The sequence below is a fragment of the Etheostoma cragini genome, chromosome 9 (genome assembly GCF_013103735.1).
Source record: "Etheostoma cragini isolate CJK2018 chromosome 9, CSU_Ecrag_1.0, whole genome shotgun sequence".
Classification (NCBI taxonomy): Eukaryota; Metazoa; Chordata; class Actinopteri; order Perciformes; family Percidae; genus Etheostoma; species Etheostoma cragini.
In genome coordinates this window covers 22941448-22955371 of record NC_048415.1, presented here as the reverse complement: position 1 = coordinate 22955371, position 13924 = coordinate 22941448, and the positions used below count along the sequence as shown (strand labels likewise).

The window sequence follows — 13924 nt, the reverse complement described above, 5'->3', positions numbered from 1 at the left end:
CTGAAGGCAAAAGGGGGTCCAACCCGTTACTAGCATGGGGTACCTAATAAAGTGGCCGGTGAGTGTACATACATACATGCATACATACATACACACACACACACACACACACACACACACACAGTATTTATATGCAATAGGCCCAATCACAATGTTGGTTTTGAGGGGTCTTTTTTTACCTTAATTTGATAAGACAGCTAAAGGCAGGGAGGAGGAGGGGGAGGGGAAAGAGAGAGCCAATGACATGCAGCAAAGTGGTTGGCGGTTCAACATTACATAGTGTCCCTGAGCAAGACACTTAACCCCTAGTTGCTCTCTGAATAATAGCTGTCCACTGTCCGAATATTGGGATGGGTTAAAATGCAGGAAACACATGTCACTACATAGTACTACGTTGGGTCTATTAGGAATGAGGTTTCTGAAAAACACTTCTAAGTATCCTTAGAAGTCTTTGCACGGTTGCTACATGAAGATGTTTTCTATTAAACTCAAAACTTTGTTTAGATTGCATATTGCATTAAAAACTCTGGCCTAACGGGTCTTTGTGAATTCATGATCAGGTAAACATGTCCCTGATGGATTCAAAACAGTAGCAAGTCAAACCTGCAGTGACAGGTTTGACTCGTCAGTCCAACGTAATTACACTCAGAGTAGAGCGACACAAAGAACACCTTACAGTAGGTTAATAATCCTACAGAAGACACAAAGTCAATGATTAAATAAAGTAAATAAACAGGCTGGCAAGACAAAAGCTTGTCGGAACAAAAGCCACTCTGGGTGAATTCTGACTTCTCATAACACACTCTACATGGAGGGATCATACGCCAATTTGGATATGGTTTTTAATTCATCTTTCTTTGACAACATGCTTTCTGCCCCTCATACCAACACTGATTCAATATCAGAGATGCCTGTCACGGTTTCAACATTTCCTACTGTGCATTGTTGAAACATTTGTGCCATACGTTATGCGAGTCATTTGCCTGCTACAAACCTTTTAAACACGGAGAATTTAATATTTTTGTAGGTCTGACACTAAACCCACAAATCTGCCTTTGCAACCTCTGTACTTAATGTGTGGATGTACACACACTTGGGTTCGGGTTATTTGGGTTATTTGGGTTTATTTAGTGCGATGTGAGTAGACGTGCCAGTTTTCAAGAGGCAACCTGCAAAATTATTGAATCAAATTAAAATTGTGCAAACATGGCTTAAAGTGTGGCTTGTTATGCAAATCAAACAGTTTTGGTGATTCTATCAAGAGCTGCAACAATTTGTGGAATAAAGAAATGTAAGTCTTGTTAATATAGTACCTGCCGCTTTGCATGAAAAATTAGAAAGAAGATAAATACATCAGCATGCAGGCAATTTCCCAACACTGTCCTGATTCCTTTAACAACCTGTCACACTGATGTCCAAATTTTACCACATACTTGTACAAGAGTGCTTCCTGCCAAATAGAATTAAACACCTGAGGCTTAACAATAACGCTTAGCTGTTCCCATGTCACGGTCGCAGGGAGGGTCTGCATCACAATACAATCACCAACCCTGTTTATACAAGTCACGTCCAGATGACGAAGCTGCTGCTGAACATTACTGCCTCCTACGCATCAAATGCTGTGCAGGGAGAAAAGGTTTGGTACAAAAGCACAGCCCAGGCTAAAAAGACTGATTATATTTCAGCAAAAGCGAGTGAGGATGGTGAGGGTTACGTTTGTACACATTGCCCTTTGTAAGAGCACACAGCTATTGCTCTAGTATAAATGGGGATATAAAAAAGCTTTGGCAAATTCCACAGGTAAGCTATCACTGGGAGAGGGACCAGCCCAAACAGGCAGAGCAGGGCTGGGCTTTCCAGCCAGAGGCCTTGGAAGTCTTCCCTGTGTTTATGTGGCAGAGCTGGGGTTTGGACTTTCACTGCGCCTCACTTAGATATAGTCACGGAAATACAGAAAAGGGGAAAGCAGGCTACACCTTCGTTATGTCCGTCATAAGTTACCAAGGAGACATGGTTTGTGTTGTGAAATCTTCCAAAAACGGACTAGCGAACACCTCAAGATTAAGGCCAAAGGGAGTAATCCACCCTCTACTGACCTACCCAGTTCAGTTCCACTTAATCCACAGTGCTTATACAAAACGCACACATGCATAAGAGAAACACCGTCTTCTGAGCTTAAGGGCAAGTGACGAAAAAATTCCTCCCTGGGCTTTCAAGCGCTTGGGACTCATAAGTCAACACACAAGATAAATATCAAGCCCAGCTCCAGTTGTCATGGCAAGTGTCCCACATTGTCTCAGAGCAAACAAACAAATCTGGTCCGATTGCTCAATAGAGCCTGCAGGTTTGTCAGCCATCCATACATGTATCCATCCAACATGGAAAAGGACTACAAAGAGAGAAAAAAGGGTGGAGTGATGAGTACAAAATACCCAGGAAAACACAAAGAATTGAGCTTACATGTCATACACAATTTCCATAGAATGATTAAGCCTTGAAAAGACATTTACATTCATGATAAGAGTTGCTTATGCAACCTCCGAAGCTTAAACATACTGTGATATAATAGCTGCAGGCTGTTGGCAAAGACATTTCCAGCTTGAAAAAGCAAGTCCACAAGCTGAAAACTGCTCACAGGGACCATTTTATCTAGAGCAGCATGCACAAAACATTTCATGTATATTCAGGTGTGTATTACATTTTTTTGTAAATGTATGCAGTGGACGTCCGATTAAAGAAAGTGCAGCTGAGGTCAGAATAACTGGGAATCACTGGGAGTCATTGAAGGAAGCAGCGAGTGAGAAATTTAATCTTCAGTAGTTATGAACAGGCAACGTTGTGTCAAAAAAGTGTTGCAACTTCTTTGTAGGCTATTACGAAAACAATTTTTTCTCATGTATTAACATTTATTGTGCAATCCCAGTCCCCAATGTCAAAATGCCCTAACCTTATGAGGTTCCATATAATGAATCACCATTGGTACTTATCATTAGGGATGTTGAAATGAATCACTGCGTTGATGCATCGCGATGCAGTAGTAGAAGTAGAAAGTGGCATGAAAAGAAAAGACTCAAGTAAAGTACAAGTACCTCAACAGTTGTACTTGTATCATATAATATCATAATTTATAATTAATCTTGATCTTAGAAAATGTGTGAGCTATGCCTCTTTATTCTGTACTGCTACTCTGCAACTGAAGCTTATTTAACACTTTCTTGGGAGCAGACTACTGAGCAGTATATGAGAGGAGACGGTAACCATGGTTTCTATAACCTGTAAAGTGAAACTTGGAGTAAGACGTCATTTTTGCAACTTGTCAATTTATGTTGCAACGTTTCCTATCAAAGCTTTGCCCCACTGACTCCTCACTTAAACACTGTTTGCATTTGATTTGGTTAAAGTGAAAGCAGGAGTGTCAGTGCTCATTTAAGGAGAATTGGTGGTGTGAGTGTGTGAGTGTGTGTGTGTGTGTCTTCCTTGCTTTAGATTTCAGCGTTCACGGTCTGGTTAAATTATCCTGTGATGAAATCTTAACTAGCCACTATGTACTGACTGCCCTCTGCTGTCTGGATGTGTAGCTGCTTGGGTTTGTTTGGGTGTGGTCAAAACGACTGCAGACTAAGACCAGATCTAAAAAACAATGCAAAGACTGACCCAAACTACAGCTTTTACACCTTATTGGTCTGTATACAAAATCATAATAAGACCACTTTGGTCAGCATAACAATTTACAATGTGAAGAAGATATTAAATAAATGTATTGGTATGAATAAAAGTGTTTGAAGTAGTACGATAGGATGGGGGCTAAACATTCCCTGTAATGCCTTATTCAGAGGAAAACAACTACATCTGATCAGAGGAGAAACAGAGGAGTGCAGTGCTGGGATTATTTCAGATACTGAAGCAAACTCTAGTGGGGCTTCTTTAGAACCTCCACACCCAACTTCTTCAGACAGGAATAAAAAATACACCATGTGCTGGGTAATTAGTTTGTCTAGACGGTTTGGAAAGAAGGCACTTAAAGCACATCTTTCCCTACCGGTGCTGAATGGACTGGGCTTCTTTGGTCATGGGAGCACCTGGAGAAATGTGGGATGAAAAATAAATGATGTGGAAGAAAAGGACAGACACTCCCTGAACACTTTCTGTTGGAATTATCGGGGGGGGGGGGGTTGAAAGTGCTTAATTGATGAGTTGTTAACTTATTAATTGAGCGCCAGCTAATTGGATTAATTGGTTTGAGTCACCACAGTAAAGGCAATGAGTCTGTGTTACCTTATTTAACTGAAACAATGCATTTTCCTGTTATTTCTAACAATTTGATAAACTAAATGTTAATTATGCTTAAGCAAATAAACAAACTGCTTAAAAAAATATAACTAAGATTTAAATACTACTGCTAAAATCCCCGGGACAGTCCGGTACGGCCTGACTCTGGATGATTAAACTGAGATTAGCGCTTGTAGTCAAGTTTTGTTCTGCTAAAACCTCTCTGGGGGGCGCTAAAATTCCTCTATGCAGGACAAACCCTGGATGTGTGCAATACCTCCATCAGAGCAGCTATAGCAAAACAGAATGAAAATGCTTAGCAACAGTGCAATGCCCCAGTGCATCATCAATCACCCACGACGACATCACACAGATGCAGGAATGTGGAGTGGCGTGCTGCTGCCTCCAGCCGTCTCTAGCGAGGCTGCACAGTGACATCCAGTGGTCAGAGGATCTGTCAGGCGGCAGGTACACCCCACCAGTAACAGCCAAGTCTCAGTACCATGACAGCTGAACAAGCAGCTGGATCATACAAAACCCAATTTCATTTAGATCTATTACATTTGTGATATTTTGGGAAGACGTGACTGTGTACCTTTATTACCTTTGATACTAGCGTGAGAGGAGGGAGGAAAAGTTGTATCTGCTGGGAGTGGAGATCCTAAAACACAGTTTTAGGATCTCTCTCGTTTCTCTCTCTCGTCATCATTTTGGAACTGGATTGCACTGTACCGTTCTCTTGTGTAAAAGTAAATAGTTAAACTTTTACCGAGAGGCCCTGTGGATTCTTTTGATGTGGATTAAGACGAGGAGATTTAGAAGAGCATCAAGCTACGGCTTCATGCAGTGGAAATGTACACAATCGAAAAAGGAATGCAACGTTAACATAGCAGCTAGGGTGGGGCATCGTTTGGATCTGTTCAATTCTGATTCCAATTCTGATTCTTCATTTGGATTCCAGTTCTTATGGATTGTCCATTCTGATTCTTTGAGGGGTGGAGTTGAAACGGGTCACATGCTTAATTTTACAAATAAGAGATACATTTAATTTTCAGAGTAGGCCTGCACGATTCCAGGGAAAATATGAATCACAATTTTTTTTATCCTAGAATTGATATCACGACTCTCTGCCATGATTTGTTTCTCATGAAGAGTAATGTTTACTGCACACATGAACCCTGACAGAAGGAAACCAAGTGGCAGGACCAAACAGATTCATGTTGGCACCTAGAGCACATTGGGCATCACCACAAGCCTGTCGACATAGAGGCTTCAACGGAGAGAAGGGAGCGCATCGCGGCGCTTTACAACATATTTAATTTTAGTATAGTTTAAATAGATGATCAGATTCAAAAGTGACTTTTCCAAGCGATTCCAATAAAGAAACGAAACCATTGGAACCGTAATCTTTGAAGGGATTCCAAGGTGGAACTGGTTCTCGAGGCCCGGGCCTAATAGCAGCTGAAGAATATTCCCAGCCAGACTTTTCTCTCGCACTGATGATGATGTACTGTTACAGCAGGATTACGGAGGATTCATTTTAACATATACATGAACTTTACTGTACATCAATTTCTGCCAAAAAGCAGACGATGAAGGATGAACTAGACCAAGAAAAGAAGACGCTTCCTTAGGAAGAGACAGAAAGGAGGACAGGGAGAAAAAGAGAGAGGAAGCGTTGAAGATGAAGACTGAAAGAGGAAATGTCTGACAGTTGAGTCTTTCTCATTTGCCTCCGTCTTTTTACTGTTGGGACTCCCGGGTGGCTTTCACGGGCGCTTTATGTATAATTTAACGTAATGTGCGGAGATAAAGCCTCCAATAAAGGCCGCGCTCTCTAAGCTCTTCACAGCGCGTTACGTTTTATTCATCAAATTAGTTTTAGTTGGTTTGGTATCCCCTGAGCCGACTTTAAAAGGTTTGGATGAAAGGACTACATTAATTTTGCCACTAATCAGTTAAGCGACAGCTCCAAGTGACAGCTATGCACTCCTTAACCCCCCCGAAAAACTCTCTCCACACTTATCTCGCTGCCCTGCCTGTTCTCCGGGTGCTCCCCGTGTCCCCAGTTGCCCCAAGTACCGATCCTCTGCAAGCATCCCCTTCCCAGCGCTGCATCAGCTCACTGTTCTCACTGAAAACTCCAATCCCTGTCATCACTTTGAAGTAAATCAAGCATGATTTCAACCTTTGAAATTTATTAAAAGGCTGCATGCTGCATTTTTCATTAAATCTTCTAAATGTTCACAAAACTTGAGAATGGCTTTGATACATGATTGTAGAATAAGTATAATAGTAATAACTATTACATACTAGCAGCAACAAAAAATGACTAGGCATGTTTTTATGTTTGAGCTTAATGGTTAATCATGTCCTAAAAGAGATTCTTTTTCTCACAGCAAATTTGACTTGCAGAGATGATTAGGGCTAATATTTGTAATTCTCGATGTAGGGTTTTTAATTTTCCTTTGTGATGGAACACTCCAAAGACACATTGTTAAGTAGACTCACTGAAAAAGACTAAAAGTGAGACAGGACACCAGAGATCCAAGGCTGTCTCTACAGCACAATGCTGCACACTGTTAATACGTCAAAGAATATATCTCTTTTAATTTAAAGTGTCAGAAGTTTCATGTTTATTATTTCCCTCCACAAATTACACAACATTAATAACCCTCTGAGGTTAGAGCTGCAGGTTTTTGGAATAAAAGATATATGTTTACTGTTGAAGGATTAAACTAGGGCCAGTCTGGATCGACAAAATTACTTTTCCAGAATTTATCCTCCAGCTGATTTCTGAGGACTATTGTGACCTGGTCCTCAGATCTCTGCAGGGTAAATCCAGACAGCTAGCTAGACTATCAGTCCAATCTGAGGACTATGGTTACCTGGTCCTCAGATCTCTGCAGGGTAAATCCAGACAGCTGCTAGACTATCTGTCCAATCTGAGGACTATGGTTACCTGGTCCTCAGGTCTCTGCAGGGTAAATCCAGACAGCTAGCTAGACTATCTGTCCAATCTGAGTTTTGTGTTGACAACTAAAACTACTTCTGAACGTACACATGTTACACCAAAACAACTTCTTCCCAGAGACTATACAGCAGAGGCATCGTGGCTCCGTCTGGAGCTTAGCAGCGCCCATGAAGATTGTGATTGGTTTAAAGAAATGCAAACAACCCAGAGCATTTCTTAAGCTCCTATCCTGGAATGTATGTGCTGTGTAGCCAGTCCTTACCCCACATCGCTGTGTCGAGGGTTAATGAGCAGACTTACTCAATGAGAGCGCGCTTTGGGAAGCTGAATTTGCCATAGGCGATGCGGTCCACAAGGTTCAGTGAGATCCTCTGGACCTGCTCACAGTTGAACATGACGAAGTCGTACTTGAAGATTAGGAGTGAGTTCTCTGTGATGAGAACAAGACGCTCTTTTTCATTGTTCCAGTGATCAACCCTGAAACAACCAGAGAGAGAGAGAGAGAGAGAGAGACGTTTTCATGTAGAATGTGGGAAGGTGAACAGACTGAATGATGACTGATGACTGGAAAGTCAAGGACACCAAGATGGCAGCTACGGCGCAATCCCAGAAGTGGAACGTCCTGGATCTAGACTAGCTCGACTGTAACTTCATATTTGGCTTCATGAATTGAGATCATCTTGCCTTTTCTAAAGCGAGTGACAATGAGGAATTTCTCAAGCTTTTCTGACATTAGTCCCCACCGGCCTCCCTCTGCAGCAGTGTCACAGAATTACCATATAATGCAATCTCTGGGCTGTTTTATCTTGCTTGTGTAGCGACTGTAACTGCTGGCACAATGTAGGACATAGTTTAACGTGTGTGGGACAGAGCTGGATAAATGGGATGTATTATTCATTCTCACATGGCCAGGCTTTTAAATGTTTCCTAAAAGCTTGTGCAGGAGTGATACAACCTGACAACTGCAAGTGCACTAGGTGAATGTCGGCAGTCTCGGTGTTCCAGGCAGTTAGTTCACTACCTCTGCATTGACTTATTCTTGGAGTTGGGTCTGTTAAGAACACTGATATTAGGCTCATTTAATTAATGAGGATGTCTCAATCTAATCATGCTTAGGCCATATGGGCCTGTGCTGTAGAATATTATGCAGAATTCTCTCCCTATGGGCAGCAAGCTATCTGCCCTTATACAGTGCATATGTTAATGATGGATTGTGGAAAGGGAATCCTGCGAAGGACATGCATGTGCATGGTTTTATAAATCCAAATATAGCTGTGCGTACTCACATCCTATGTTTCATCCATACGCCACCACTGACGCAAATTTGCCGCACAGTTTTATAAATAAGCCCGTGGTGAGCACCTGCTACAGCTGTACATACCTGGATCACCCTGTCGGGGAACTTATTCACATTAATGACATCAGATTCAAACTACAGCTGAAACAGTTAGTTGACTGAAATGAAATTGTCTGTAAATTTGATAATAAAGTATTTGTGTAAGAATTTTTTTAACAAAAAATGCCAAAAACTCACTCTGCCATCAGCCAACGGCTGTGAATGCTGCCATCTACTTCTTGATCCACCAGTGCTTCAACGTCTTTGATGGCCTGCTTCAGAGTGCCAGGCTGAGGAGACAGAAATGCACAGGTGTCACTTTCTAGTTTTTTTCATTGTGACAATCACAATGTGTGCACAGAAAGCTTTAGGGGTAATCTTCGAGGCAGATTCACAGCTGGGACCGGTACTCCAATAAAATGTCAGCGTGTCAAACAAAATGACAATAAACAAAAACATGAAGTCTCGACATGAAAATGACGGCAAATGAAGAAAGCCGAGTGTGCAACTTCTGTTAGAAATGTGAGTAACTTAGGTAGGCTATTTAAAGACACAAGAGAAAGCTTCAGCACATAATACAATTCACATCCAAATTGTCAGCTACAAGCATTTCTGTTTTCCAATGCAATCAACACTCAAACTGTATCTGACAACATGCTTCTGCTATTCTATCCTTGCATATTTAATTATTTCAATGGCAAGTTAAAAAGATACAGAGGTCCTGACAGTTTCACTCTTATGTGAGCATGGTGCTGAGCCGGCCTGGCTGCTCATCACAACCCAATCCAGGCCTGCAATAAACACTGATAATATTTAGAGTGGTTGATTATTCATTTATCAAGCATTCCTCAACACCTCTGTGCATCATTATAGGCCCCCAAAATATGTATTGATTGTAAACATGAATGACTCTGTGTTTTACACAGTGGTGGAGGAACTACTTAGATCCTTTTCAAATAAATGATGTTACAGTAGCCTACCACAATGTCAAAATATTCAGTTACAAGTAAAATGAATGAATTTATAATTTACTCAAGTGAGTGCAGATGTATGACAAGCATACTATATTGAGTAAAAGGATCCAAACTATAAGCAGATAAACAGACCTCTTACAGGGTAATCTTGTTGACTGGTATAGACCTATATTAAAATATCCTGGGGGGGGCTGTTGGACGTTAGTACTAAACTAGCACTGGTACAATCGAAGCTAGCATTATGTTTATGGTGTACATGTCCCTACACGGTAATTAATTAACAGAATAGTGGTAAGGACGTTACAGCTGTCAACTGAACGACAGAAAAAAAGTTGTAGTGCAGAGGAGGGCTAGTGTAAAGCAACACAACAGTACTCAACTTTACTTTGTTGTGGGGGGTGTGCGGTGAGGACCCAAACGCAGAGAGAAGGAGGCGGCAGGAGCAAGTCACAAGGGTTTTATTCGCAAACAGTTCAACACAAGGGAGCACCAAAAGGCATACACAGGGCGAAAGTCCAAAAGGTAAACCAGGCCGAAATCCAAAGAAAACAAAAACACAAAAATCCACGGGGAGTCCAAGGGAAAAAATGGCAAGGAGAGGTTGCGGCTAACCCACAGAGAAACACTTACGGGGATATAAAACCGGGCAGCTGACAAAGTGTTGACGGACTGACAAAACAGGACGATGGCACACGAACAAACAAACTGGAATGATCCAACAAGAGGCAGAGGAAAAACTGGGGTTAAATACAAGAGGTAATGAGGTAATGAGGAACAGGTGAGACATCAGGTGAAACACATTAGGGTGGGGCTGAACAATCAGACAAACAAAGCGAAGCTAGACAAGACAAGACCAGACAGGAAGCTGACTAAACAATAAAACAGGAAACAGAACATACACAAGCATGGAAACACAAGACAGGATCTACAACACCAGACTAATGGGAAAACCGGGACAAAAACACAGGGAAGGCCAAACAGGAAAAAATACCCCAACAAAAACCCCAAACCATAACATACTTAACCTTACAGATAACGCTAAATTGTCCCTTACTTAAGTAACGTTAACGTTAGCCTAACACTTCATTCACTTTCATGAATTTCAGTTAAGCTACAACTTGTAACGGGATGTGATATTTAAAAAACTGTTGCATGGGGAAATGTAAAAGTATTTACCCTCAACACAAAGAACTTCCTGATCTTAAACTGGACCAGAGGTGACTCCACAGAGTAATCGCTGTGCTGGAGGCGGTCCTCTCCCAACACCCCTGCTGCTGCCCGCTGCTCCGTGCCCTCCGTGGAGGCAGCAGGCTGGGTGTGCTCTGCCCGCTGCTCCGTGCCCTCCGCGGGGGCAGCAGGCTGGGTGTGCTCTGCCCGCTGCTCCGTACCCTCTGAGGAGGCAGCAGGCTGGGTGTGCTCTGCCCGCTTGTCCGTGCCCCCCGCGGGGGCAGCAGGCCGGGTGTGCTCTGCCCGCTGCTCCGTGCCCCCCGCGGGGGCAGCAGGCTGGGTGTGCTCTGCCCGCTGCTCCGTGCCCTCCGCGGGGGCAGCAGGCCGGGTGTGCTCTGCCCGCTGCTCCGTGCCCTCCGCGGGGGCAGCAGGCTGAGTGTCCACCGGGCCGCCGGGAGACGAGCTGAGCTGATGCTGCTGCTCCTTACTAAAAGTTGGAGCACCTTCCTCCTCAGCTTCTGCCATCATGATGGCTCGCAACACCTCTTAAAAAAGATTAACAACACTTAGACATGTGTATTTATCAAGTGAATGACTGGCAATTTAAGACAGCTTCTGTAGTTAGTGGTATATTTGGACTCAACTGAAGGGAGGCTTTTAAATGAACGTTACATCATTTCTCTAGTATCGACATTTACGTTGCTTCAAACATATTAACTCCCTAAATCTTTTGACTTGCGTCAACATTTCTAAGTGATAGTACTATAATGATAAATAGGATTTGCTTACCACTAATTATCGATGCTAGTGAAGGTAGTAGGTAGCTATGGATCAAAGCGGAGGTAGCAACAGGTGCATCACTTCCTTGTTCCGAGTTGAACATTGTTTACTGGGCGTGCACAGCAGCACAGAACTGGCTGCGTCTCTCTCTGGTCGGATTCACAGTGTGACAAACCTTACTGCACATATATGTATACTAATCTATGAAAAGGTGCCTTGATGATTTTTGGACATGTTTTATACTTTACTGAACTAATATCATCTTAGTTTTTATGTGTTATGGATGTTATGTAACTGGGTAAAAGGGCTGTTTGTCTCTAATGACTCCCCTATCTCCAAGGTGCATGACCGGATTTACCTGTTATGCCATGAGCCATGTGTCTTTGTGCTTTGTGTGTGTTTTTGTGTGAAGCTATTTGAATAAACTCCACACCAAAGGCCCCACGTTGGAAAACAACTCCTCTAGGGCTTTCTTTCTTGATGTTATTTAGTTATATGTACGTTATGAGGTATTTGTTCCTGTATTATATTGTTTATTAATTTCATCTATCCATCCATCCATCTTCATATGCTTATCTGGGGTTGAGTCGCGGGAGCAGCAGCTCCAGCAGTGGACCCCAAACTTCCCTTACATATTAATGTCTAAATAGGTTAATATGTATGCACCAAACCAAAGCAAATTCCTATTAAATGCTACTTACCTGGCAATAAATCTTACTGCGTCTTCAAGTAACAGCAATAGTGTTTCATGTCGATGCTCTTATTTTCTTCTATCAGTCAGCACAAAAGGACATTGGAAACAGTCCATATACTGTCATTCTGATAGGATCTATCTGGAGTGTGTCACGTCTGACCACTCATCCCCAAACTGACTCAGGGAAGTGTGCATCATCAGGGTAAACTGGTTATTGGAATGATCTCTACTCAAACGCAGATAACAGGAGAACTATGCACATACAGCACCAACCCAGACACAGCACAGAAAAACAAATACACATGTTGGTCATCCTTCATATGTATTTAATTCATTAATCTAATTCATCTATTTCATGACCAAATTTCATGTTAGCATAGGATCAAGACTAAGGAACAACAACTTAGGCCAGGGGTCTTCAACGTTTTTAAGCGGAGGACCCCTTAACTGAAGCATTACTCGGGATCCCACGGAACATCTAGGCAAGTCCCCCCCTATGAAGCAGCTCCGATTGGTCGGGTTAGGCATTGACCTCGAGTGATTAAGGTCAGGATAGCCCATTGGTCAGGAGATAGGACCTGAACAAATGGGGTCACGTTACCTGGCCGATGGCAGTGGGAATGCTATTAAAGGGCCGGTGTTGCCTCGGAGTTGAGTGTGTTCCAAATAAAGCTCAAGTGAAAGAGAGATGATCAGGGACCCCCAACAACATATATTGTTTACAGTTCCCCTGCAGTAACTCTGAGATTAGGTTAGATTAAATTTACAGATTTATGCAACACACTATATATACTGTTGATGGAAGATTTAGCGCGTTTTGATTTTCTGTCTCAAGCTCTGTCAACGTTTCTGTCTTGACATCTTTTCTTAAAATACATGGCATTCATGATTCAACTGGACAATAACATAATCAAGCAATTGTGGGATAAATCAGAACATTGAAAGCAAACAAGACTTTTTACGCCCACGAATCCTTGAATAGCATCGCCATTTAAACATCAGTCTAAAGCTAATGTTTTTCGACATGGCATACTGTGAAGCCACTCATTCCAAATCACAACTCTGTCAGCGTGTGCTTCTAAACGCCTTGTTGGAAGTTTAAAACCAATCCAGTTGTAATCTGCAGCCATCAAAGCCATTTCTAAAGGAGTTCTTTCTCCACGGTTGCTTAGCTACTCCCACGGAGATTTTCATTTTACTATTGTGTGAATGGCCAGCAGTTTTTAGTCCACATCTCTTTTAGGAGTTTTTTGGTTCTGCAGTCAAGTAATTACTTCTAATCAATCCAGAAGCTCTTTGCCTCTGTGATGGTTTAATAACACATTTCTAAACTTTTCCTCTGCTCCAATAGAAGCACTGGTGCAAGAAGCTGGAATTTCTTCCAGATCTCTATGTGATCTGTGAATGTCCTCCCTACTCTTTCTTGATTTGGATCTTTGATAACTGCAAACTAAAGACCATTGCATAATTGAATCACAGACCTGGTGGAAGTTTTAGGGAAATATCTCAGCATGATACATTGGATTTCTGCTGCCTGCCACACACTTTTAGTAAACCAGTGAACCTAGAAACCCTTTGCCCCTTGATGCATCACATCACTCTGAGAAGCGTGGATAAGAATAATCTATATTGTTGTATCTAGGCCAAGTAAATCAACACTGCATAACGGGAAATGCTCACTGTTGCCAAGCGGTAAGCATTTCAGTTGGTATGTCCTTTAGTGTATGCCT

General features: G+C 42.2%; 1 protein-coding gene across 2 annotated transcripts in view; it reads right to left on the bottom strand.

Moving 5' to 3' along the window:
• tprg1 (tumor protein p63 regulated 1) overlaps positions 1 to 11640 on the bottom strand; it is a 15692-nt gene extending 4052 nt beyond the window's left edge. Inside the window, exons 1-5 of one of the 2 annotated variants that reach the window (XM_034880446.1) lie at positions 11510 to 11640; positions 10895 to 11265; positions 10730 to 10846; positions 8778 to 8869; positions 7544 to 7720 (exon numbers count right to left, since the gene is read on the bottom strand). In XM_034880446.1, coding sequence (XP_034736337.1) covers positions 7544 to 7720; positions 8778 to 8869; positions 10730 to 10846; positions 10895 to 11265; positions 11510 to 11603 — 851 coding nt within the window. In that variant the 5' untranslated portion in view covers positions 11604 to 11640. Of the gene's footprint in view, positions 1 to 7543; positions 7721 to 8777; positions 8870 to 10729; positions 11266 to 11509 lie in introns of both variants that reach the window. The other variant, XM_034880445.1, reaches the window with a different exon arrangement.
• Positions 11641 to 13924: the final 2284 nt, after the last annotated feature.